Source organism: Equus caballus, chromosome 3, assembly GCF_041296265.1.
Source record: "Equus caballus isolate H_3958 breed thoroughbred chromosome 3, TB-T2T, whole genome shotgun sequence".
In the NCBI taxonomy this organism is placed as follows: domain Eukaryota; kingdom Metazoa; phylum Chordata; class Mammalia; order Perissodactyla; family Equidae; genus Equus; species Equus caballus.
This window is the reverse complement of record NC_091686.1, coordinates 65,305,187-65,333,118: the sequence shown is the minus strand read 5'-3', so window position 1 is coordinate 65,333,118 and position 27,932 is coordinate 65,305,187. Positions and strand designations below refer to the sequence as shown.

Sequence of the window (27,932 nt, the reverse complement as noted above, 5' to 3'; positions counted from 1 at the left end):
TGCTAAGCTTCTTGATTCTGTAAATTTAGGTCTTTCACCAAGTTCAGGAAGTTTTCAGCCATTATGTCTTTAAATATTTTTTTATGCACTAATCTCTTTCTCTTCTTTTGGGACTCCAGTGACACGAATGTTAGATCTTTTGATATTATCCCACGAGTCCTTGAAGCTCTGTTCTCTTTATATCTGTTTTCTTTCAGTTCTTCAGATTAGATAATTTCTATAGGTCTCTCTTCATGTTCACTGACTTTGCTATCTCCATTCTGCCAGTGATTTTTTTTTAATTTCAAATATTAAATTTTAATATTTAAAATTTTAAAATTTCCAGGTTTTTTTTTTTTTAGATTAGCACCTGAGCTAACATCTGTTGCCAATCTTCTTCTTTTTTTTTCCCTTCTTCTCCCCAAAGCCCCCCAGTACATAGTTGTATATTCTAGTTGTAGGTCCTTCTGGTTGTGCTGTGTGGAACACTGCCTCAGCATGGCCTGATGAGTGGTGCCATGTCTGCGCCCAGAATCCAAAGCGGCAAAACCCTGGGCCACCGAAGCACAGTGCATGAACTCAACCACTTGCTCATGGGGCTGGCCCCTCAGTTATTTTTTTTTTTTTTAAGATTTTATTTTTCCTTTTTCTCCCAAAGCCCCACCCCTCGTACATAGTTGCATATTTTTGGATGTGGGTCCTTCTAGTTGTGACATGTGGGATGCTGCCTCAGCATGGCTTGACAAGCAGTGCCACGTCCATGCCCAGGATTCGAACTGGCAAAACCCCGGGCCACCAAAGCAGAATGCACAAACCTAACCACTCGGCCACGGGGCTGGCCCCCCCTCAGTTATTTTTTTATAGTGTCTGTTTCTTTGCTGAGAACATCTATCTTTCCATTCATTTTAAGTGTTTACTTCTACCATGAAGCATAGTTATAAAAGCTATTTTCAAGGCTTTGGTAATTCCAACATTGGGGTTATCTCTGAGTTAGCACCTGTTGATTGTCCTCCCCTGAGAACTGCTCGCTTTTTTTTTTTTTTTTTTGAGCAAGATTAGCCCTGAGCTAACGTCTGCTGCCAATCCTCCTCTTTTTGCTGAAGAAGACTGGCTCTGAGCTCACATCTGTGCCCATCTTCCTCTACTTTATATGTGGGACACCTGCAATAGCATGGCTTGACAAGCAGTGTGTAGGTCTGCACCCAGGGTCTGAACTGGCAAACCCTGGGCCACCAAAGCAGAACATGTAAACTTAACCGCTGCACCACCAGGCCAGCCCAACTGCTCACATTTTACCAGTTATTTTATATTGGGTAATTTTGTATTGTATTCTGAACATTTTGAGTATTCTGTTGTGAGACTTTGCATTCTGTTAAAATCCTTGGGTAATGCTGATTTTTTGTTTTTGTTTTTGTTTTCATTTTAGCAGGCAATCAACCTAGTTAGTTCAGACTACAAGTTCTGTCCCACCTTTGGGGGTGGTTCTGTGTGAGTTCTGCTTGCAGAGCCTTTGCCGTGTTGTACAGGTCTGTCCCACACATGCACCTTTCTGGGGTTAGTCTGGGGCGTGGCTAGTTGTTTCTGTCGTAGCTCAGTTCTCCAAGCCTTTGCTGTGCTGCTTTGGGTCTGTCCTACACATGTGCAGCTCGTGGGTGAGCCTGGACTTAAGTCAGTTCAGACACAGAATTAGGGGATCTTCTTTTCCACCTCTCTCCTATCCAGTATTTTCCCCACGCTCTGTGGCTCCCAGCGGCCCATTTTCCTGGGCTTCCAGCCTGTGCTGCCGTGCTGTTCTGTATGGCTGGGACCACCCTTAACAAAAGAGAAACAATAGCGGGAATTCTCCTCATGCTCTTTGGATCCCATAGTCCTTTTCCCAGTTCCTCTGACCAGAAAGAAGGATTTTCTTTTGGGGTTTTAAGTGCCTGTGCCACCATTGCACAGTACAGCCCTGCAAGTGGAGCCATCCTTGGGGCAGGGCTAGGGGAGAAAAAAAGAGAAGGGAGGGGGAAAAAAGCAGGATTTCCCCCACACTCTTTAGCTCCCAGAGGCCCCTTTTCTAGTCCTCTGGTTTTAACGGCAGGGCTTTTCTCAGAGTTTTTGCTGCCACACCCTCTGTGCAGTCCTGTGTTGGGGCCGTCCTCAGGTCAGAGCTAGAACAGAAAAGGTGGGGAGACAGGAGGCTCACCCCCATTCTAGGTGTCACCGCAAGTCTGGCTCGCCCCCGCCCCCCCAGTCCTCTGCCATACTTAACTAGACAGAGCCCTCCTCGGCGTCAGGGATGCTGGCTGTAGGAAGCAGGAGGCAGAGGCTGCGTGGACTTAGCCATCTTGGCCAGCTTCGAGAGTTGCCCTCCCAGGGTTTATCAGTAGCAGAGAGAAGTGGCAGGTTTGCATGTTAGAAAGGCTCTCTGGCGGCTGTGCGCGGAGTGAGACAGGAGGGAGAGCGGGTAGTTGGGAGGGTGTTACAGCTGTCCAGGAAAGTGTGCACACGGGTCTAGGGCAGTGCAGTAGGAGCAGTAAGAAATAGAGGGATTGTTTTAAAAAAGGGGTGGAGGGAGTAACATGGACAGAACCTGGCAATAGATTAGGCAGATAAGATGTGGAGCATGGAAGAGAGGAGTCGAGGAGGACTCCCAAGCTCGTGGGGCGTGGGGCGGGGGTGACCATCATAACTCGAACAGTGAAACAGGGAGGTCGTTGGGGAGGGACGATGATGGGCTTTGTTGAATTTAAAGAAATTTAATATTGTTTCTAGTGTGTCAAGACTTCCTGGTGCCCAGAACCAAGAGACCATACTAAGTAGAAACGACACCTTTCTGGTCACATGCCTTCCTGATAGGAAATGGTAGAGAACCACTCTTCACAGAGAATGTGCTGGAGAATTTTTGCAACAGCAGTCGAGTCCCCATGATCTTTCTGCTTTGATCAGGTCACACAAGATGAGATGGAGGTTTGATCCAGTTTCTGTCATCGGGACAGAAACTGCCCCTCACTTCTCTCTTGGGTGAAACTTCAGCTAAGAAAACAGTCGCATACTGCTGCCTGGATCCTCCCATTTAAAGCCAAAGAAAGAAAGAAACAACAGCAACAAAGCCTGTTCTCGAAATGTCTTTATCTAGTCCTAGTTTTTACCGGCAGGAGCCTGAATTCCACTAGGTCTCTGAACCCCAGCCATGTGGCTGGAAGCCCTGAATTACTCGTTCGAGATGAAGACAGTCAATCAGCAGAGGCCAACTGTGTGTTTGTGGTGATGTTATTGGCAACGCTGTCAGCACAAGTCCTCCGAGCAGAAAGGCGAGCCGTGCCGTCTTGCGTTGGGGGGTGGGGAGGGGCTGGGTATTCCCTGGAGGCGTCCCCTAAACTGAGTGGGATACATCCCTCGAGTTGCTGCCTCATCTTAATGATAGCACACACACAGAAATAAGAACTTGAATGTGTATTATACCTTTATGTTCTCCAAAGTGCTTGCACAAGCTTTGTTTTATTTGAGCCCCATAACATTCCTATGAGCTATTTTAATGTAGTGATTAAAAGCCTGAAGCCTGGAGCCAGATGACCTGCGTTTAAGCCTGGCTCTCGCACTTTCTAGCTGCATGAGAGTGGGCAAGGTAATAGCCTCTATCCACCTCAATTTCCTTGTCAGTAAAATGGGGATAAAAATAGTACCCACCTCATTAGGTTGTTGTGAATAGCAATTGACTAGTACAGCACTTCAGTCGTGCCTGGCACAGAGGAGAGCTCAATAACTAAACATCCTTATTAGTTTTAGGCAGGTAGTATTATGCCCTTTCTAGGATGAGAAAACAGACCCAAAAGGTCAGGTGACTTGCCCAAAGTTGAGTTCCCTTGAGCTGGGTCTCCTGAGTCCTGGTCCCGTGTTCGTCCGGAGCTGGAAGGAGGTGGGAGGGCCCAGCAGGACTGCTGCATGCAGATGGTGAGGTGGGAGGGAGGGTCTGTTAAACTGTGTTTAGAGAAAGAACCCTTATAAATAGCATCTTGCGCAGCGCAAGTTAACAGTTTATGCCAGGCGAGAAGTTAAGTGGGTAAATGCCAAGGATTTTGCAAATCAAGTACCTCCTGAGAGACTAGTATGTTATTAACAAAACAAAACCAAATCCCGAAAAGTATCTTTTCTCTCTCCCCCAGTGAATTCCGCCAGTAGAAGTTGGTAATTTTTTTTTGAAGAGATCTGCCTGGCAAAGAAATGGCTATTTAGTACAGCCAACTTTCCCTTGTTGCCTTTAGTTACTCAAATCCCTTTTAACTACAAATTTTTAAATCCAGATTTCCATATTTTAAGGGCTTGGTAAAAGAAAAAATTCAAATACCATCCAAATATGCAACATTGGGGCCAGGAATGATGCTGTGACTGCTCAGTAATACTTGCCTTTGCATATATGGCCAAGCCGTGGGAGATCACATGACAGCCCAGCACATAGCTTTGGAAGATCAAAATGCCAGTGTGCATTGGTTCTTCCTGCAGAAGCCTCCCTGGGTCACCCCTAGATATTTTCATTGCATTCTTTCTTCCTTATGCCGTGAAGCCTGGAGCACATGTCAGCTCCTGTACAGATAGGCTTACCATTCTGTCCAACACTGAGGTCTTTGAAAACAAAAACAGGGTCTGCAGAGGAAAGACTGAATGGATTGTCCTACTGAGCCCGATTCCTGTTCAGCTGTGTCACATTCTTTGACCCGTCCTCAACCGTTGAGCCTGCTTGCCTGGTGGCTGCCCTTTTAGCACTGCTGACCTGTGTAGGAGCCCGATGGAGTTGGTGAGCGAGTCCAGCAGAAACTCAGAGGAAGAGTTCACCCATCTCCTCACCACAGCCCCGGACACGTGAGGGCAGACTAATCCTCACCAGTTCCTGCTCATTTGCAACTTAAAAATCATCACACCTGTCCCCAAAAATACCAGCTTCTGAGAGCCATAAGGATTTTGTTAAATATCAAATAAATTATTAATGAAAACACTTTGAAGTTCCTTTCAGAAATGATGACACAGGGGCTGGCCCCGTGGCTGAGTGGTTAAGTTCGAGTGCTCTGCTTCGGCAGCCCAGGGTTTTGCCAGTTCGAATCCTGGGCACAGACATGGCACCACTCATCAAGCCATGCTGAGGCGTCATCCCACATGCCACAACTAGAAGGACCCACAACTAAAAATACACAACTATGTACTGGGGGGCTTTGGGAGAAAAAGGAAAAGTAAAATCTTTAAAAAAAAAAAAAGAAATGACACAATATTAGTTTCAAAAGAAGTCATGTTTATAGGAATAATGAAAAACACAAAGCTGTTACTTCTTTTCTTTCTACTATTTAGGTGGGTGTTGTGATTTTTTTTTCCTTTAGTGAGGAAGATTGGCCCTGAGCTAACATCTTTGCCAGTCTTCCTCTTTTTTGTATGTGGGACACCACCACAGCATGGCTTGATGAGGAGTGTGTAAGTCTGCGCCTAGGATCCAGACCTCCAAAGTGGAGTGCATGAATTTAACCACTACACCACTGGGCTGGCCCCATCTACTATCTAGTTTTTAAAAAGCTTTTTCTAGAAATTATACTTCTCATCATGTGAGGTTGAAATGGATCCCAAAACATTCGAATGCTTAAGCAGAAGGCCTTTTCCTGAGGGTGGAATGTTAATATAACCTGGTTTTCTATAAGGTATCATCTGATGACATTTAGAGTGGCAAGCCTAGGAAATGCAAGCTACGAGGTTAAAAACTGCTGGACTGACTTCATATGATGTCAGACTCTCTCGTTATCAGTCTGAAAACAGGAATGATGACATTTGGCTTGTCTTAACTCTGTCCAGCAGGAATGCTGGAGGATGTGACTGCAGGCAGTGTTTGTTTCTTCTACTGCTTTCTTTTCCAATATCCTTGCTCTTCTCTTCATAGGAACTGTTATCACAATTAAAGATCACACCTGCTGGGTATTTTGCTAGCGGTACCTAGCAGACGACCTTGCAGGCAAATACCGCAGCAGCCGGCCAGGATTCTTTTATGGAAAAGGATGAGTTTTCCAGAAAAATATAAGGAAAATTAAACAATTAACATTAAACAATATTCTCTCCCACCTGCTTTTTTTTTTGGTCCAGACTCTTCAGTTGAGGAGTAACATATACTATACAGTTTTTTTCCACTACTAAAATTGTCTTTTGGGTTGATTTTGTCTTAACTAAACAGCTTGAGGAAAGCCAAAGATTATAAGCCCTGATGAGAACACAGCAGATGGGAATTTTTTTAGCCACTCTCCAGCCTCTGGGATTAGGGAAGTTGAGAAGACAACACAATGTCACCATTAAGTCCAGGACATCTGGACATTTCAGAAACAGTCTGAACCTCAGTAAGAATGAAGTACCTCTGGTGGTCCCACTCCAAGATGGGAAGATTGTGCAGAAATAAATATTTCTCTATATCATTGTGATTATTGTATTCTCTGGTGTTAATTTTGAAGAAATAGTACAAAAAGTCATCAATACTCTTCAATTCCATTAGTCAAAAATGTTTACATTTTTTCCCTTTTCTTTTCCTTCCTTTAAAAATGAAGATTTACTCTAACATAGAAGTTGTGACCCCCCCTTTTTTTTTTTTTTTTTTACCAAGTTTCCATTTGAAGCCACACAGCTTGGATATATAGATAGATAAGATAAATTTTTTATATATAATATAAAAAATTTTTTGAGCTGGAACCTTTTTAGTGGTAAAGAAATAGGTTTTAACCAAAAAAGTTTATATCCTTTTCCATCTGGCTACCTTAGGCTAAGAGAAAAATGAAAGGCTAATTTAAAAACCCATGCAGTTTAATTTCTCTTGCAGCAAAGAAGTAGCAGACACTCGATATAAATGAAGTCAAACTTGAAACCACTAAGACTTTTATTTTACTTCATTTGCTCAGTTAAATATGTTGGATATTTGTGTAACTCTGTTTTATCTGTATAGAAATTTGTAATTAAGGTGGCAAATTACATAGCTCTAGTAACTGAAGACTGGGGTGTAGTGGGAAGAAGGAGGGGTTGAGTTCTGATAAAGGTCTTGGTGTGAGTATTTATAATGATTGCACAAGCCGTGACTAAAGGCAGGCTGACCTGAGTTCAAGGCAGCCCCACCTAATGGTACATGTGTCTTAGGCCTCCCTTCACCTCACTAAGTCTTAGTTTCCTCACCTATTGCCTGTGGATAAAATAACATCTCCGGGATTGCTGGGAAGACGGAGTGAAGTAATCCATGGAGAGTTTCTCGCTTCCTGCGTGGCACATGGTAATTGTTCTACAGGTGGTAGCTGTGATTAATATTCACCCCAGCTCTGTGACCTTGGGCAAGTCCCTTAACTCCTTTGACTCTTGGCTTCTCTATTTGTAAAATATTTACCCTACCTGCCTGTGGTATTGTTGTGAGGATCAAATGAGAGCATGTCTCGAAAAGACTTAAAAGTGAGTAGTTAACAAACCGGCTGGGAAGGCAGAGCTGTACACAGCATGACACAATTGAAAAACATTATGAGCATATGTGTGATCAGGTGTTGGCCTGTGAGGACTGAATAGGGTCAAGGCAGTTCTAGGCATTCAGGGAAAGGAAAAAATATTGTGGCCCAAGGGCGGGGGGCAGTCCATAAAGAGTAGGGGTGCCTTCAGCTGAGCCTCGAAGAGAAGACAGGATGTGGCTGGGAGAAGTGAACCCTGCTTCCCTCCACTCTGGCTGGCTTACCTTTGCTGTGTCTCCTCTGGTTACAGGCCGAGCTGATTGGAAGCCTCACCCACAAGCTTGAGAACCTCCAGGAAGCAAAGGGGAGTCTGCTGATGGACATCAAGCTCAATAACGCCTTGGGAGAAGAGGTGGAGGCCTTGATCAGTGAGTTCTGCAAGCCCAATGAGTTTGACAAGTACAAGATGTTCATCGGGGACTTGGACAAGGTGGTAAACCTGCTGCTCTCGCTCTCGGGGCGCCTGGCCCGGGTGGAGAACGTCCTTAGCGGCCTTGGTGAAGATGCCAGTACTGAAGAAAGGGTAGGTGGCCTAGCGACTCAGTTCAGTAAGTTTTCCTCTGCGCCCTTGTGCACAGACGGGTCAGTTAGACACAATCGTTTCTCTAGAGAAGATTAAGATCTCTTTGGGGCAGGGAGAGAGTCTGATGTAGAGATAACCAGGAAACAGAGAAGAAGGCATCTTCCACACCAAGATGTAATGCTGACACTTCAGGCTCAGGGAATACTGCGGAAAGTAGAAATAAGGGTGCCAGAGTTTCTTTCCTTCCTTTCTATCCCAGAAAGAAAACATAAAAGTGTGATGGGTGTTGACATTCAAAACAGAGAGAGGCACAACAGAACTGCTGGGATGAGGAGAGGGCCCAGGCACATGAGCTCACGCTCCAGGAACTCTGCAGGGGAGGGGCTGCAGGGTGCACTCAGTGAGGGTGCTCCCAATTGTCGCCACCGCACCCCTCACTGGAAGGAAGAGGACAGCGAACAGCGGTGGGTATACTGGATAAAATTCAAGTACTTCCTCTTCGTCAGACACTGGGCTTACGCGCTTTGTGTATAGTCTCATTGAATCCTCACGACAGACCAGTAGGTGATGGAGCAGGATATGAGGAGTCCTCTTGCAGACCCCAAGTTTTATTCCCTACATTGAACTTAATTCCATAGCTGCAGAGCATTCTTCATGTACTCATCCGTACAGCAGATGTTTACTGGGTGTCTGATATGTGCCACTCACTGATCTGGGCGCTCGGGATGCAACTGTGAACAAGGCAGACAGATCCTTGCCCTTATTAAACTTATCAAGTGGAATCAGACAATACATGTGGCTATAGCTATTTCATACATATGTGCCAGAAGATGGTCAGTGCTCCAGCCGTCAAGAAGCTCCTTTGTTTTCTGGCTCCTTCTCCTATCTGCAGTGCTTTCTTTCAGTGCTATTAGGGATTTCCCAATTGTTTCTCCTAATAGACTGCATTAAAAGGAAAGATGTGTTTTTTCAAATAGATTTTAAAAGGATGAGAACAAGTCTAGAGGTGAGCATTTAGGAATGTGACTCTGAGCATCCAGGAACTTTCTGCAGCTCCACTCCCAGCGAGTGCCCTCCTCATGGCAATGTGCTGAGCCTTAGCTCCCTCTTCTAGAAATTGTCTGATAGGACCTGCCTTAAAAGTGTTGTCCTTTCTTCCACTCAGCAAATAGCTAATGAGAGCCTGTCAAATATCAGGTGCTGTGTGCTTGGGATGAACGCTGGCTAAAACACAGGCCCCGTCCTCAAGGAACTCAGCATGTAGTGAGGAAAGCCAGTCGGGAAGCAGCAATAGTATCCAACGTTCTGTAGCACGGCACTGAACTCAGAGCCACGAAACACTTCTCAGGTGGTGGGGTGAGGCCTGGGAAGACAGTGGCGCTTCAGGGGCATCTCGGGGAATTTCTTAATTCTGGGTGGACTAAGAGGGCAAGGACTTCAACATTAGAAGGCGTGTCGTGAGCAAAGTCAACAAGACCATGGCGTGTTCAAGAACGGATTTGCATATGGTTGGTATGTCTAGAGCATAGAGTAATTGCTTGGTTTATTTGTTTTTAAAAATAGTGAATTGTAAGGAAATATTTAAAAAGTAAGTAGTCAGGGAACTGACAGAAAGTAGATGCCTCCATCAAAAGGGGTAAACAAAGAAAGTTCTTTGAAGGTGTGGAAAGGATTAGGGAGATCAAGAAGGGATAATGAAGCTCCCTGTGCCCCCAGGGCTAGCATCAGTGGGGAAACCATTGCTACCTCTAGACCAGAAGGAGCAAGAGGAAGGGAGGCCTTGTCAGAACTATAGCTGTAGCTGCCCTACAGCACTGAGGCCTTGGTGAAAGAACGCACCCACCACTGCCTGGCAAGGCAGGAGCTGGGGATAAATGCCCCAATTTCTTTCTCATCCCACCCTCCAGTCTCCTGCCCATGACTCCCATTGGCCAAACCCAGAGGGCATGGGAGCCCAGATGATGCAGCCCTCAGAGTTCAGCTTACCTAGGCACAGAGCAGGGCTGGGGAGAGTGGACCTGGAAGGGTAAACAGCATCCAGTGCAAAAATAGTCACAAAGACCTTATGTGCCGTACTTTAGACTTTGGACTTTAGCCTACAGGCCGGGAGAGACATGAACTAATTTCATGACATAACCAGCCTGGGGAGGGGTGAGAATGATGCTTACAGTTGGGAGACTTATTGTAATAGTCCAAGAAGGAGGGTTTAGGCTGTTAATTGAGGCAATTGTCATGGGGATCGAGAATAGGGAATGAGTTGGAGAATGAGTTTGAATGAGCAGGGCGTGTTTGAATGAGCAGGGCGTGAGGGCAAGGACAGACAGAAGGTAATTGCAGGTTTCCTGTGTGGCTGCCTGGATGGATCTACAGATAGCTGAGGTAGAAATACGGGAGCAGTTTTTAGTTAGGGGAAGATGAGTTGTTCCAGAATTGAATTCAACTCAACACTCAGTACACACACAGACTCTTAATTACAAGTGAGTGCTATGCTCACCTGCAAAGTACTACATCAGTGTTAGTTTTTGTAATGATTAGTCTTTGTTAAGAAACTAAAAGTATAAACAGAAATGAGAAAAGGAAGAATACATGGTTCAATAAATGCCAAATTCAGAACAACAGTTACTAATGAGAGGAGGGAGGAGGAAGATGGGATGGGGGCGATTTGAGAGAAGTATATATAGGCTTCAGGTGAACCTCTGAGTTTAAAATTTTTAATCTGAAGCAAATGTGAAAACTGTGCATGTTAGGACTTGGCACTACTAATGGTGACCATTCTCTGTAAATTTCTCACATTTAAAATATTTCATAATTTTTTTAAAGGTGAGAAAGAGGTTTTCACTTTTTAACATACCTCTACAGTATTTTGAAAGGTGTCTTCATTAAAATTCAATCCCTAAGCAGTTTTCCTTAAGTGTGTTTTTCTGATTAGGAGAAGGAAGCTTATGAAAATGGAGACATTTGGAAGATAAACCTATAACTTTGCACGTTTCCTCCAGGCAGTATGACAGGCTAGTTCAAGGGAAGTTAGCACAAAGACATGCCCGAGCCTTTCATAACCTTACATAAGCTAATTTGTATTGAGGTATATATTTAAATAATCGTATTTCTTGATTAATTTTCATGTTAATGTTTCTCAATCACTTTAGCCTGAAAGTCTGAATGGTTAAATATAAAAGTTTTGAAAAATTTTAAATGACATTCATTATATGTCAGCATGTTGGGTAAGAAACTACATTAAAGATTTTTATAAAGTAAATTAGCCCTAAAGATAACAAGCTACCGTACCATTGGATTTGTATAAGAATCTCCCAGAATATGAAATTGCCATCATTGTTAAATAGAATTTCTCTCATGTTAGATTCAGAGGCCTGGAAAATGGAAACTGATCTCTTTAGAGATAGCAAATAAAATGTTCCCATTGTTGATTGTGGATTAGGACAGAGGTTCTCAAACTTCAGCTGCAAAAGAATCACCTGGAAGGCTTGTTAAACCACAGATGTCTGGGCCCCACCTTCAGAGCTTTTAATTCAGTAGGTGGAATATGGCCTGAAACTTAGCATTTCTAACAAGCTACCAGGTGATGCTGCCGCTGGTCCACACTTTGAGAACCTCCATAAATGTAAATACTTGACGACTGGCCCTTTTTTTCCCCCTTCAGTTTTTTTTATTGTGGTAAACTACACGTAACGTAAAATCTGCCATCTTAACCATGTTAAAGTATGCAGTTCAGTAAAGTATGCACTTCAGTAATATTCAGGACTTTCATATTACTGTGCCTCCATTTCCAGAACTCTTTTCATTTTGCAAAACTGAAACTCTTTAGCATTAACTAGTAACTCACCTTTCCCCACCCCCTAGTCCCTGGCAACCACCATTCTGTTTTCTGTCCCCATGATGTTGACTACTCTAAGAACCTCATATAAGTGGGATCATTGATTGTCCTTTTAAGTCTAGAAACCTAGAGTCATTACCCCAGCCAATTTCATGTCACCTCTCTCAAATTAAAGCTGCCGCATGACGAGTTAGAGAACCATATACATGCAACAGAAGGGTAATAAACTGATTTTCAAAAAATTGTCTGCTTACTTTAGAGTGACAGTTGAAATAGAAACGTAGCCATTTCGCAGTCCTGTAAAAGGTGTCTTTGCAGACTGGCTTTTTTCTTCTTTCCTCTTGCCCTTTGCTGATCTGCTTGTTTCGCCCTGGCAGAGCTCTCTGAATGAGAAGAGGAAGGTCCTGGCTGGGCAGCACGAGGATGCCCGGGAGCTCAAGGAGAACCTGGACCGGAGGGAACGCGTGGTGTTGGACATCCTGGCCAATTACCTTTCAGAGGAGCAACTCCAGGATTACCAGCATTTTGTGAAAATGAAGTCAACACTCCTCATTGAGCAGCGAAAGCTGGACGACAAGATCAAACTTGGCCAGGAGCAGGTCAAGTGTCTGCTCGAGAGTCTTCCCCCAGATTTCATTCCCAAGGCAGGGGCCCTGACTCTGCCCCCAGACCTCGCAAGTGAAATGTCTCCTGTTGGGGGAGGTACTGTCAGTGGTATTTTTCCAACATTAACCTCTCCACTTTAACCTCTTCTAAAATACCCGAACAAAAGATCACCCTTTCTCTCAACACTATTTAATCTGAAAAATGTTTCAGTACAAACCACTGTTTAAACTCTGTGGGTTATTGGGGGTTTTTCTGGGTAAAAGGAAAAAGTTCTATCCAGGAAAAAGCCTATGTTTTCCTTCTTGCCCTTCATGATTATCTTCTGAGAGGTTGAATGCTGCTGGGATCGTACCCCTTTCTATTATTACTTTGTAGTAGAAAGAAAATTAATGAAACTCTGAGAAGTGATTGGAGGGTGTTTGATCGTTAGTTTTTAACAGGCTGAGGCAACACAGATGAGTGTGTGTCACCCTCAGGAATGTATCCACGGTGGCCTTCCTTGCTTGTGGGCAGTGCATCCTGATGACAGGTACCAGTACTCATTAATGAAGTGTCTGCAACATAAAGCCTTAAAGAGAAACACACACACAAGAAAATTGTAAAACCTTGAACATTGTTGTTATTTATATTTTTAAAAAATGAAAAAGATCATTGTTTGTGTGCTAACCACTTGTTTGATTCTGTTTTGTGGTGGACGTAGACAGTTATGTTTGAGCTTTGTATTTTGTGAAAACCTTAATGAAATGAAGAATTCCAAAGATAGTGACATTGAGCGTGGAGACTTTTGTTTTTTTCTTAAACTCTTATCTGTCTGATTTTTACAAATCTGAGTAGACCCTCTGTGCTTGTGTTAAACTGAGAAGGGAGAAGCCCAATTCCCACTTCTGTCAGGCCTCCCCACTTCACTCCTGCAACCAGTGGGAACACACACACCCTCCCCAGGAAGAGAGCTTTCCGCAGCCTGGTTCTCACATCACTTCCTAGTGCTTCGTGTCATCGTCACTGTGGTGGGAAGAAAGAGCTAAATTTTACTAACAAGGACAACTCTCCTCCAACCTGTATGACAAGAGGAAGGCCAGGATCCAAGTCAATTCAAAATGGAATTCATGTTGTCCTCCAGTACAGGATTTGGGCTATATACACCCTATATTTAGTGAGATATATTATCAGGCTATTTTACTGATGCTTTAAAAACAAGTTTGTTTTCCTAAAATGTCAAACCTGTCAACCACACTTTTATTAAAAACTCTCTCCTTGACAGCTGAAGACTGATTTTGCACTATCGTGCTTCAGAAGCAACATCTCAGAGAGCACTCGAGAGCCCAAGTTGTAAGTTGATGAAAACGGACTAGAACCATGGAAGGAGGCGATGGGCCAGTGGCCAGGCTATGTTGACAGCTGCTAGAGATGGCAACAACCTGATACCTTGAGCAGGTGGTGCATCCCGGGCTCTGTTATTTTTTGTTGTTTTCACACATGCTTAATCCATGGCTGGTGGCCCCTCTGCTGATTCGGGCTGCGAGGACTGTAGCAGCTAGTCCTAGAGTATTAGGAGAGTAAAATTGGTCTGAGGGTACCAGATGCCCTTTTTCCTTAGTACGTTTTCCTTACTTAATGAAATTTGTCTTCTGGTTAAGAACTTGAAAACTAGTTTTGGTCCCAATATAGATGTCTGTTGATCAACTTGGAACCAATAGGCCACCCAGAAGTTTCTTGTAAGCCATCAACCAAAGCAGATGCTTTGTTCTTTGGAGGTTTTATACTCTCTGACTCCATTGATACAGTAAGACAGCACCTTGGTTTCCCAGGAATGTTTTTAAAAGCTTTTTATCTTACATTCAGAGGTCCCATCTCCCAGGAAATCGGTGGAACTAGTGACAGCACTCAACAGCCACAGTGCATGCTCATTTTGAAGTAAAGAAGAACAGTGTATCTCGCTGACATTTCTTCAGACTTAGGCCAACACAGCTGCCTGAAATCAACTCTAACTGGTAATAACTGTGTCTTGCTGATACTGAGTGGTTCTTGGGGTCAGTTCACATTGCAGCCAGCCAGCAAGTGTCTTCAGCTGTTCTTAGGGAAATTCCTTGGAGGGATTCTGCAGCTCCCAGTTCCTAATGCTTCCAAACTCTTCTTAAGGGTTTGACTGGGAACATTTTACACATTCAGTCTTTTTCGATCCCTTTTCTAAGTTATGCACGTCAAAATACGTGACACCCCCCCTACACAGTAGAGTAGCAGGTAATGCTGCTTGGTGTGCCACAACACCTGGAAGCTTATGCCCTTCTTAGGGGAGCATCTCTCCTTTTGCCACACTGAAATGTTGTTCTGTTGTTCTATGAAATGAGTGAGGTACCGAGTGTGACTATGAAATCTAATTCTTAGGTGGGTGTGATATTTATTCTAACAGGACTTGACCTCTGTGCTCTGACAAGAAGAAACCACTAACCTAGTTTTCATTGTTAACTTTTAAATGCCTTTGGCTAGAAAATAAGCCTGTTCTTTACCCCTTTCCTATTTTGCATTCTATTTCCATTTTTTTTTTGATTGGCCTTGAGCTAACATCTGTTGCCAATCGTTTTTTTTTTTTCCCTTCTTCTCCCCAAAGCCCCCCAGTACGTAGTTGTATATTCTAGTTGTAGGTCCTTCTAGTTGTGCTAGGTGGGACACCGCCTCAGCATGGTTTGATGAATGTTACTAGGTCTGTGCCCAGGATCCGAACCAGCGAAGCACTGAAGTGGAGCGCACGGACTTAACCACTTGGCCACAGGACTAGCTCCTCTTTTTCCACTATTAAAAAAAAGTCACCTACAGTGGAAGCCATCCTTCTTCCTCCAAACAATATCCTCAGCAGGATCATGAGCACAACAACTAGGAGCGCGTTGTCGGTCAGGATTTCAGGACACACCTGACGTCGTCAAGAATGTTTGTTCACAGTTCACAACTGTCCCTGTGGATGTGATCTTTTCGGAAATCCATGTACCATCAGGAGTTAGGTGGGAGTGGGAAGGCCTTGCAATAATCCAAATGCTGATACTCAAGGAAGCTGTGAAGTTCCAAGAAAGAATAATGTCCTAGGAGAAAATTGGGAGGCCTCCACCTTCCTGGGCCCCTTGAGAAGTTGCTGGACGTGTTGCTACATGTTGGTTGACTCAGCCTTTTCTGATGCTGTTTGGTTTCTTGTGGTGGCTGCTTACCCCCGAAGAATGCAGGAAGGATCCATAGTGAAAGTGTCTCAGTTTCTCTGGGAGGCGTTGTCAAAACCAAACATTTTTTCCTTTGCTCCAGGGGAACATTTGAGGTTTTGTTTTACATAACTGGTTTTCAAACTTGAAGACTAGCAAGTTTGGGTCAACCCCTAAGAATCAGTGACTTTTGAGGTGAGGAGTGAGGGCTTAAGTGACGTCTTTTGAGGCTCACAGAGGAGAAACCAGCGTGGGACACCCCAGTTTTCCTATTATTCCATTGTTACCATGTGATCTAAAATCACTCCTGAGTTAACAGGTAGCTCACAGTTGTTCTGAGTAAGAGCTCTACCTTTAAGTGTGTATTTTATTCAAGCGTCTTTTATTAAGATATTGGGGGCTTTTCTGGATAGCTACGAAAATGTTGGCTTTTTATTCTTACATGGTTCCAAATCTTTCTCTTTAGTTATATTTTCCATGATATTATTGACTTTATTCTGTTGGGTTGGAATTATTTTTCCTTTTTTAGAACAATGTGAATTTTATTCACTTTACTACTGGAAAGAAAAAGCAAGAACTTCAACCAGAAATAACTTCATCTCCAGCAAGGTATGAAGTAGCCAGATGAATGTAACAGGCCTTTCTACACAGAAAGAGATTAATGGGGACAAGGTATTCTTTGCTGCCTTAAGTCTTTGGGACGAAGCATGGGGTAAAATAATAAAGACCAGTTTAATACCAGAAGGGGACACATCAGCAGTTTTTGTATTTATTCTTATTTCTAAATAAAACCTCACTTTTCTTATGGGAACTCATTCAGACACTAAGTCAGCCATGGTTCCTCAAAGTGCGGGCAAGATGCTATCTCTGTCAGAATCCCGGGAGTGCTCAAAAGTGCTGGCTGGTGGGAGACAGCCGAGTGGGCTGGGAATCTGCATCTTATCAAGTTCCCCAGGTTACTCTGATGCACTTAACATCTGAGAGCCACTGACACCAATCATCTCTACCGTTTCTATGATTAGGATCACAATAGTAAGACTAGTAGGAATTTATGTAATAGTAATCCCAGAAATTCAAAGCCCGTCATGTTGCTCTCGTTAACGGCATTATTATGATATTGTCCCTGCTATTTTTATAATCCCCAAGGCTGTGATAGGGGTTTTTTTCCCCCTGTTCACTCTCTTCTGGATCTGTCTTAAATTTAAACGAGCTAAGCACTTTTTCAGGCTCAATTGCACTAATTATTTTTACTCAGAAGTCATGTCAGTGATCTGAGTTCTGCCATGATACCTGCACTAACCTGAAATCACGATGGACCTTGTCAGTGGGGACCTTCCTCCAATTTCTGTTGCTTCCTCACGGGTCTCATGCTACCTAGGAGTCAGAATTTCACTTGCTGTGGATTTGACAGTCTAGCTAATGAAACAAAAATGTGTTAACTTCCTTTGAGAAGTGAAAGGAGCTATCACCCAGTTTCAAAACCCTAAAACGAAAATCAAGCAAGAAAAATGTTGCGAGTGGTGAAATTGGCTCATTTATTCCTACTTCACTGTAAATTCCTCTCAAATCTTCTATAAGTGGAAAAGCAGCTGCATTTCTTGCTAAAACATCAGTATTGCTGTTGCTTTACACAGTGGGGTGAACATGGGAAGTTTAATAAACGAGTGACTATAGAACGTAAGGACATTCTATATAATACCCTGGAGCTAAGGGAGAGTACCCAAGGAAAGACGAACTTGGAAAGGGGCCCCCTCCCAAGGCTGAGGTTCAGACCTTCTTAGAGAAAGCCTCTGAGTCATAGGTGATCCGCATGGGGGAGCAGGTGTTCACAGAATGCCTTCGGGGCATTGATGCACGCAGGACTCCGTCAGAGCCCCAGAGGTTCTAGTCCACAGGGCTGGGAGAAGGTTAGCACCTGCTGAGATTGCAAGGTCACCGAGGCAACCCGAGGCTGAGGCAGAAATCCATCAGATGTCCTCACACCCACACCACTCATGCACCAGGCAACAGCCAAAACAGCAACATCGTCTTTTCCTTCCCTCCTGCCCCTCCAGCACCCTCTACTGAGACAGCTTAACATCGTGCTCACTGTAAGGGAGAAGCTCAAAGTGATTCTGTCCTGTATCACAGAGCATCTACTGAAGGGTGGTTGTGGAGCTGGGAGGCAATAAATTGGTGACTGGCATAGATTTATTCTGCTAGATTATTACCTTAGCATTACCCTTTGGTATCACATAGAATTTTGTAGCTGTTGATTCTGTAAGAACTGTTTTTTTGACAATAAAGAAAAAAACAATATGTATCAAATGCACAACTTATAACTCTTAAAGGAGAAAGTTTCAAAGGAAAGCAGTTTCTCCTGTTATGTTTTCTTTAAATGTGCTTCATACACTCATATTCCTCAAAGTCCCTAAAGCAACAGATTTAAGTTTGAGGCCTATTTGAGAGCACGTGTAAGTTCTCTGTCTGTCAGTCTCTGCCCAGCTCTGCCTCTGTACACCTCTGTGCGTCTGTCTCTTGGAGTGTCTCCACATGTATATCTTTCTATCTCTGTGTCTGTCTTTTTGTCTATCTCAACCTCTACAACTGTCATCATCCTGTTCTTTTAGAATCCTTTCCCTAAAGGATTCTAATTATATTTTCCTTTCTTTTTGGGGGGGGGGGGGGAGGGAAGTGACTTAGAAAGGAGAAAGTGGGAATTAGTAAAGAACTAGGAGGAATTTAGTTCACAGTCCATAACTGTCCCTTATCAGAAATACACGACCCATCAGAAGTCAGGTGGGAGTGGGATGGTCTTGGAATAAGCCAAATGCTTTTTTCAGTTTGGGGGAAAAGAATTTCACCTCATTTAAGCAAAAAAAGAGAGAGAGAGATACCTAAAAGAGGACTTTGCAATGTGTCTACGTATGTATAAGAGTGAGTGAGAGCTATTTCCCTTCTCTAATTAGAACAGAATACAGGAATTGGCGTTGTTTTGCAGTGATAGGCGTTGAGTTAAGAATGAACAATCCAACAAAGTGGGCTCACAGGCATTAGAATGAGAACTTAAAAAGACAAATCTTCTTTCTTGACAATTAAAAGAAAAAATAGAATACAGATCCAGCTGGTGTGAAGTGTTTTGGAAGGAGATTTATTAAAGGCAGGAAGACAGTCTGACATCCCTTCCAGGATGAGGGCTCTATGCAAGTAGACAGGCAGAAAATGAGCTTCAGCTTAGGATATAAACAGACTTTTCCCAAGGTTACTCAAAAGGTTTAACAGTTTATTAATAAACTCAATAAGGCATCACTGGATGTGTTTTGATGTTATTATTTAAAACTGTGAGGAAACATTCCCCAAAGCAAGGAATGATTGCTTTAATCTAAGTTTGAAACCCTGAACAGACATATTTTCTCAGTGAGAATGGAAATCCTCTTCCTCCACTTTTTTTCTTTGCTTCTTTAAAAAATGTATTCCCTAAATTTTTTACAATTCTTACTGAAGACTTATTTTTGAACAATAAATTTGGAAGATGATATAATGGGGTTTAAGGACAAATTGTAAGACTTTCTTGTAAATGTCAGTTAAAAGCTAACTAAGGAATTATGTGTTTTGGAATGAGGAACTAAGGAAATCAAGATATGGTTAAGTAATGTGCCTCCACAGGTAGATGAGACAGTACATGTTTGGGCGATAGACCAGGAAATGTGCACATTCATTATTACTCTGGATACTTAAATATATGCACTGGCATGGCTAATTGAGAAGGTATGTGATATGCCTTGTGAGTGCAAATAATCCATAATTGAACTATACATCAAAATTGGAGTGAGTTTATTACATGATCAGTTCTGAGGACTATAGCCCTGGGCTTACACCAAAGAAGTGGGGTGTACCTAGTGGTTATATACCATCTTGGAACAAAGAGCATACATCACATATGACAGGAATATCTCTTTTACTACTATCTTAAGATGCTTAGCTGGCACAGCAGGTCAGTAGTCACAGGGTGAGCACAGCAGGTCAGTAATTAATCCTTAGTTTCCAGGAAGAGATGCTCATCCCTAAAGAAATTCTGATATGGGAGGAAGTTACATCCCTATCTTTAAGGGCAGCATTTTTGTCTTTGGGACATAGTAAATCTTTAAAGGAGATGTACACTGCATGCTCAACAGGCCACATCAGGGTTTTCTGGAAAAACAAGGTCAGGCTGAATTAGTTTTAAACCAAATGGCTTCCTCATATACTCCAATATATGGTATTGCTTTTCATTTATCAGCCTGCTAGCAAAAGGAGAACCACAGCTCTTCAGATCAAACTGATCAGAAATCAGTGGGAGGTAGCTAGCAAAATGACTTCTGTCCCTAATACATAAATACAAATATGCAAGACACATGAATACAAATCAGCAACAAAAAGGCAACCAAATTTTGGAAACTTGGCAAAAGAATTAAATAAACATTTCACAAAAGAAGATATACAAATGGCCAAGAAGCACTTGAAAAGGTGATGGGCATTTTTAAACTATCTGGGAAATGCAAATTTAAACCACAATAAGATTCCATTACCCACTCACAAGAATGACTAAAATCAAGTGTTGGTGAGAATATGGAGCTCTTACACATTGCTAGCGAGCGTGTAACCAACTTTGGAGAACTATTTGGTAGTTTTTTACAAAATTAAACATATTTACCCTATGGTCTAGCAGTTCCACTTTTAGGTAGCTACTCTAGAGAAATAAAAATATATCTCCACAAAAAGATTTATACAAGAATATCTATAGCAGCTTGAATCACAATAGTCAAAAAACTGAAAACAACCCAAATCTCCATTAATGGGTAAATAGATAATCAAACTGCAGTACATTCATACAATGGAATACTCCATCAATTAAAAAGAATGAAATATTGATACATGTGACAACATGGATGAAAACCATTATGTTAAGCAAAAGAAGTTACACATAAAAAAGTGCATACTGTATGATTCCATTTATATCAAGTTCTAGAACAGGCAAAACTAACCTGTAATGATAGAAATGAGAAAATGGTTGTTTGGGCATGGAGGGAAGCTAACTGATTGAAATTGAAAAGAAGAGAACTTTCTGGGATGATGGAAATATTCTATCTTACTTTGGGTGATGGTTTCATGGATGTATGAAATTGTCAAAATATACCAAACTGAACATTTAAGATCTGTGCATTATACTGATTGTTAATCATATCTCAACCAAAAAAAATAGTGGGAAGGAAAAGTTAAAAACTGGGGAAAACTAGTTATGTGACGTTGACTAAATAGGTAACTGGTTTTTATCCTTCATCCAGTTACTGGAGATCCCGAAGATAGAAACTCCCAGGGATTTTTATCATAGTTGGGGTGTAGCCTAACCTGCTGTAACAAATAGAGTAAAAAACAAATAGAGTCCAGTTCAAGATGGTGACATAGAAGGCTCCTGAACTCACCTCCTCCCATGGACACAATGAAGCCACAGCTACATATAGAACAATTGTCTCTGAAAAAAATCCAGAAACTAGCTGAGCTACTCCTATACATCCAGTGAACAAGAAAATATCCACATAATGAGTAGAAAGGCTGGAACACAATCTCACCAAACCCCACCCTGAGCATAGTGACATACAACTGGGAGGGAACTCACAACTCCCAGCTTCTCCCTGAGGAGTGAAGTGTTTGGAATGCACATCTGGTGCCCCAACTTTTAAGACTTCCACCTGAGAGAGGCTGCCCAAAACATCTAGTTCTGAAAACCAACAGGCTTTGTATCCACAAGACCCACAAGGCTATAGCAAACTAAGAAACAGTTCCTAATAAGCTCACACAGACTCACTGTAGCTATCTTCCCAGGGCACAGCACAGAGACAGCAGAATGAAACGCCCAGTCTTTCTGTGAAAAAGGCCTATCTGCAGATCTTAAAAGCTGCAGCCTAAGGGACAGGCTTCCAATTTAACATACATGTAGGACCCAACTGCAATCCTGTCCAGAGACCAAGGAGGCCAGCAGGTGCTATCTTTGCATCCTCTCTGCCCCACCTCAAGTCACCGGTGTCTCTGTGAAAGGAGCTTGTGCATGCACCTGGTGCCGCAGCTTTTCTGGGACACCTCCCTGGATAGTCTGGCTCTGGTAGCCAACAGGACTGGTGTTCACAGGTTCAACAGGATGGTGGCAAAAAAGAAACAGTTCTTAACTGGTTACCACCCCAGGGCTTAATGCAGATGGAACAGATAGAAATGCCCATCTTCCAGTCTTCCCCTGATAGAGGAATTTTTGCATACTTCAAAAGCTGCTGCCGGAGGGTCTGGCTTCCCATCATCCTGCATCTAGGTGCTGATCGAGATCCTCCCTTTTGGGACACTGACCGGTCTTGGCACACCCTCAAATGCTGGGAGCCACTAAGGACAAAGAAAGCTGCTGTACAATCACAAGGGTTTGAGAGAAAACCAAGACATAGGGCAAGGTTGAATTTTGAGTTTCATCTCCTACACAAGGCCACTCCTTCCAGAGTAGGAGAAGTGTCTGTTTTCTCTAATGCCAGAAACAAACACAAGGAGTTGAAAATGAAGTAACAGAGGAATATGTTCCAACTGAAAGAAAAAGTTAAAACGCAGAAAAAGACCTTAATGAAACAAAGATAAGTGATTTGCCCAATAAAGAGTTCAAATTAATCATCATATTGATGCTCACCAAGGTCAGGAGAACAATGCATGACAAAGTGAGAATTTCAAAGAAGAGATAGACAAATACAAGAAAATATGAAACAGAAATCACAGAGCTGAGAATACAATAACTGAATTGAAGAATTCAATAGAGGAGTCCAACAGCAGAATGGATAAAGTGGAAGAAAGAATCAGTGAACTCAAAAACAGGGCAGTGGAATTCATCCAAAGGAGCCAAAAGAAAAAAGAGTGAAAATAGCTTAAGGGACTTATGGGACATGAAGCAAAGCAATATTCACATTTTAGGGGTCCCAGAAGGAGAAGAGAGAGAGAAAGTGGCAGGAAAGATTTTGAAGAAATAATGGCTGAAAAAGTTCCCTAACCTGGAGAAGGGAACAGACATTCAAATGTAGGAAGACTACAGAGTTCCAAATAAGAAGAACCCCAAGAGACCCACACCATGACATATTATACTTAAAGTGTCAAAATTTAATGACAAGGAGAGACTCTTAAGAGCAGCAAGAGAAAAACAACTTGTTTCATACAAGGGAACCCCCATAAGACTATTAGCATATTTTTCAGCAGTAACTTTGCAGGCTAGAAGAAAATGACATGATATATTCAAAGTGCTAAAAGAAAAAACTGTCAACTAAGAATACTCTACCCAGCAAAGTTGTCCTTCAGAATTGAAGGGGAGATAAGGAGTTTCCCAGACAAGCAAAAGCTAAAGGAGTTCATCATCACTAAACCCGACTTACAAGAAATGTTAAAGGGACTTCTTTAAGTTGAAACAAAAGGGCACTAATTAGTAACAGGAAAACTTGTGAAAGTATAAATCTCACTGGTAAATATATAGTCAAATTCAGAATAATATAATGTTATAATGGTGATGCGTTAATCACTTATAAATCTAGTATGAAGGTTAAAAGACAAAGTAGTGAAAATAACCATAACTACAAGAATTTGTTAGTGGAGAGACAAGATAAAAAGATATAAATTGTGACATCAAAAACATAAAACATAGTGGGGGGGAGAGTAAAATTCTAAGGCTTTAGAGTGCATTTGATCTTATGTTGTTATCAACTCAAAATAGACTATTATAACTCAAATATTTTATATAAGCCTCATGGTAACCACAAAGCAAAAATCTGCAGTGGCTATACAAAAGACAAAGAAATCTAAGTATAGCAAGACAAAAAAATCATCAAATCACAAAGAAAGAGAGCAAGAGAAAAAGAAAGGAACAAATTACAAAACAGCCAGAAAACCATTAAAAAAATGGCAATAATAAGTCCCTACTTATCAATAACTACTTTAAATATAAGTGGACTAAATTCTCCAATCAAAAGACACAGAGTGACTGAATAGATTTAAAAACAAGACCCAACTACATGCTGCCTAAAAGAGACTCACTTCAGCTTTAAGGATATACACAGACTGAAAGTGAAGGGATGGAAAAAGATATCCTATGCAAATGGAACCAAAAATAAAGCTAGGGTAGCTATACTTATATAAAACAAAATAGACTTTAAGACAAAGACTGTAATAAGAGACAAAGAAGGTCGTTCTATAATGATAAAGGGATCAACCCAAAAAAGATATAACATTTGTAAATATTTATGCATTGAACATAAGAGCACTTAAATATGTAAAGCAAATGTTAACAGACTTACAGGGAGAAATAGACAGCAATATAATAATAGTAGGGAACTTCAATACCCTACTTTCATCAACAGATAGATCATCCAGACAGAAAATCAATAAGGAAACATTGGCTTTAAATGACATATTAGACCAGATGGACTTAACATACACAGAACATCATATCCAAAAGCAACAGAATACACATTCTTGTCAAGAACACATGGAACATTTTCCAGGATAGATCACATATTAGGCCACAAAAGAGGTGTTAATAAATTTTAAAAGGCTGAAATCATATCTAGCATCATTTCTGACCAAAATGTATGAAACCAGAAAGCAATTACAAAACAAACCCTGGAAAATTCACAAATATGTGGATATTAAACAACATGCTACTGAACAACCAATGCATCAAATAAGAAATCAAAAGATATCTTGAAACAAAGGAAAATGGAAAACAACATACCAAAACTTAAGGATGCAACAAAAGCAGTGCTACAAGGGAAGTTCATAGCAATAAATGCCTACCTCAAGAAACAAGAAAAATCTCAAAAAAACAACCTAACTTTTCACCTCAAGGAACTAGAAAAAGAACAACAGGGGCTGGCCCCGTGGCTGAGTGGTTAAGTTCACGTGCTCCGCTGCAAGCAGCCCTGTGTTTTGTTGGTTCGAATCCTGGATGCGGACGTGGCACTGCTCATCAAACCACACTGAGGCAGTGTCCCACATGCCACAACTAGAAGGACCCACAACGAAGAATATACAACTATGTACCTGGGGGCTTTGCGGAGAAAAAGGAAAAAAAATAAAATCTTTAAAAAAATAAAAAAAGAACAACAAACGAAGCCCAAAGTTAGCAGAAGGGAAAAAGTAACAAAGATCAGAATAGAAATAAATGAAATGGAGACTAAAAAGATAACAGAAAAGATCAATGAAACTAAGAGCTGGGTTTTTAAAAATATAAACAAAATAGACAGACCTTTAGCTAGACTACCAAGAAAAAGAGAGAGGACTCAAACAAATAAAATTAGAAATGAAAGAGGAGACATTACAACTCATAGCACAGAAATACAAAGGATCATAAGAGACTACAATGAACAATTATATACCAACAAATTGGACATGTTAGAAGAAATGGATATCTTCCTAGAAACATACAACCTACCAAGCCTATTTCTATGAAGAAATAGAAAATCTGAACAGACCAATTACTAGTAAGGAGATTGAATCTGTAATCATAAACTACCCATCAAACAAAAGGCCAGGCCCAGACAGCTTCACAGGTGAATTCTACCAAACATTTAAAGAAGAATATCAATCCTTCTCAAAGTCTTCAAAAAATAGAAGAGAAAGGAACATTTCCAAACTCATTTTACAGGGCTAGCATTACCTTGATACCAAAATTGAAAAGGACACCACAAAGAAAATTATAGGCCAATATCCCTGATGAACACAGATGCAAACAAAAATTCTCAATAAAATATTAGCAAACCAAATTCAACAATATATTAAAAGGACCATACACCATGATCAAGTGGAATTTGTACCAAGAATGTAAGGATGGTTCAACATCCATAAATTAATCAATGTGATACACTATATTAACAAAATAAAGGATAAAAATCATATGGTCATCTCAACAGATGTAGAAAAAGCATTTGACAAAATTCAACATCCATTTATGATAAAAACTCTCAAGAAAGTGGATATAGAGGGAACATACCTCAATATAATAAAGGCCATATATGGCAAACCCACAGCTAACATCATACTCAATGGTAAAAAGCTAAAAGTTTTTCTTCTAAGATCAGGAACAAAACAAGGATGCCCAGTCTTGCCATTTTTATTCAACATAAATAAGTAAGTCCTGGCCAGAGCAATTAGGCAGGAAACAGAAATAAAAGACATCCAGATCAGAAAGGAAGAAGTAAAATGCTCCCTGTTTGCAGATGACATGATATTATATATAGAAAACCCTAAAGATTCCATCAAAAAACTGGTAGAACTAATAAACAAATTCAGTTAAGTCACAGGATATATAGTCAATATACAAAAATCTGTTACATTTCTATAGAGTAATAACAAATTATCAGAAAGGAAAATTAAGAAAAATTAAATTAAACAATTCCATTTACAAATTGCATCAAAAAGAATAAAATACCTAGCAATAAATTTAACCAAAGAGATGAAAGACCTGTACACTGAAAACTGTAAGACATTGATGAAAGAAATTGAAGAAGCCACAAAAAAAGGGTAAGATATTCCATGCTCATGGATTGGAAGAATTAGTATAGTCATGTGTTGCGTGACAATGTTTCAGCCAATGATGGACTGCATATGATGGTGGTACCACAAGACTAGTACCATATAGCCCAGGTGTGTAGTAGTCTATACCATCTAAGTCTGTGTAAGTACACTCTATTATGTTCACAATGAGGAAATTGCCTAACAATGCATTTCTCAGAACATATCCCCATCACTAAGCAATACATGACTGCTAAATACATGACTGTTAAAATGTTCATACTACCCAAAGCAATCTATAGTTTCAACACAATGCCTATCGAAACTCCAACAGCATTTTTCACAGAAATAGAATAAACAATCCTAAAATTTGCATGGAACCAAAAAAAACCCCAAATAGCCAAAGCAATTTTGAGAAGAACAAACCTTCCTGTTTTCAAACTATGTTACAAAGCTATAGTAATCAAAACAGTATGGTACTGGCGTAAAAACAGACACATACATCAGTGGAACAGATAGCTCTAGAAATAAACCCCCATATATATGGTCAAAATTAATTTTGGACAAAGAAGCCAGGAGTATACAATGAGGAAATGATAGTCTATTTAATAAATGATGTTGGGAAAAGTGGACAGCCACATGCAAAAGGAAACTGGACCCCTATCTTACACCATACACAAAAACCAACTCAAAATGGACTAAAGACTTGAACGTAAGACATGAAACCATAAAACTCCTACAAGAAAACATAGCTGGTAAGCTCCTTGACATAGGTCTCAGCAATGATTTTTTGGATTTGACACAAAAAGCAAAAATAAACAAGTGGAAGTGCCTCAAACTAAAAGCTTCTGTACAGCAAAGAAAACCATCAACAAAATGAAAAGGCAACCTACAGAATGGGAGAAAATATTTGCAAACCACAAATCTGATAAGGGGATAATATGCAAAATATATAAAGAACTAATACAACTCAATAGCAAAAAACCACAAACAATCCAATTATAAAATACACAGAGGAACTGAATAGACATTTTTCCAAAGACATACAGATGGCCAACAGTTACATGAAAAAGTCCTCAACATCACTAATCATCAAATAAATGCAAATCAGAACCACAACGAGATATCATCTCATACCTGTTAGAATAGATACTACCAAAAAGACAAGAGATAAAAAGTGTTGGCAAGGATGTGGAGAAAGGGAACCCTTGTGCAATATTGGTGGGAATGTAAATTAGTGCAGCCACTATGGAGAACGTATGGAGGTTCCTCAAAAAGTTAAAAATAGAACTACCATATGATTCTTCAATTCCACTTCTGGGTATCCATCAGAAGAAAACAAAATCACTATCTTGAAAAGATATCAGAACTTCCATGTTCATTGTAGCATTATTTACAATAGCCAAGACATGAAAACAACCCAAGTGTCCATCAATGGATGAATGGGTGAATGTGGGGGTGGTGAAATGGGTGAAGGTGGTCAAAAGGTACAAACTTCCAGTTATAAGATGAATAAGTCCGGGGGATGTAATGTACACCATGGTGACTTCAATTAACAGCACAGTATTGTACATTTGAATGTTGCTAAGACAGTAGATCTTAAAAGTTCTCATCACAAGAAAAAAAATTGTAACTGTGTGGTAATGAATGTTAACTAAACCTGTTGAGGAAATCATTTTGCAATATACACCTGTATCAAATCATTGTGTTATACACCTAAATCTAATACAATGTTAAATGTCAATTATGTCTATAGAAAAAAAAAGCCAATTTTTTTTTTTTTT

The 27,932-nt window shown here is 41.0% G+C and overlaps 1 protein-coding gene and 1 long non-coding RNA gene across 9 annotated transcripts in view; one reads left to right on the top strand and one right to left on the bottom strand.

The window, feature by feature from the left end:
- Nucleotides 1-13,190, top strand: part of SHROOM3 (shroom family member 3) — a 248,835-nt gene extending 235,645 nt beyond the window's left edge. For all 7 annotated transcript variants that reach the window (XM_070263640.1, XM_070263638.1, XM_070263639.1 and 4 more), the window contains 2 exons: nt 7,714-7,986; nt 12,196-13,190. In XM_070263640.1, the coding sequence (XP_070119741.1) occupies nt 7,714-7,986; nt 12,196-12,564 (642 nt within the window). In that variant the 3' untranslated portion in view covers nt 12,565-13,190. The remainder of the gene's footprint in view (nt 1-7,713; nt 7,987-12,195) is intronic.
- LOC138923629 (uncharacterized) overlaps nt 1-27,932 on the bottom strand; it is a 66,838-nt gene that overhangs the window by 27,275 nt on the left and 11,631 nt on the right. The window contains exons 1-2 of one of the 2 annotated variants that reach the window (XR_011437519.1): nt 12,073-12,264; nt 7,688-8,717 (exon numbers count right to left, since the gene is read on the bottom strand). The exons of the other annotated variant lie outside the window; for it this stretch is intronic. This is a non-coding gene — a long non-coding RNA (uncharacterized lncRNA). Of the gene's footprint in view, nt 1-7,687; nt 8,718-12,072; nt 12,265-27,932 lie in introns of those variants that run through there. 2 annotated transcript variants of the gene reach the window in all.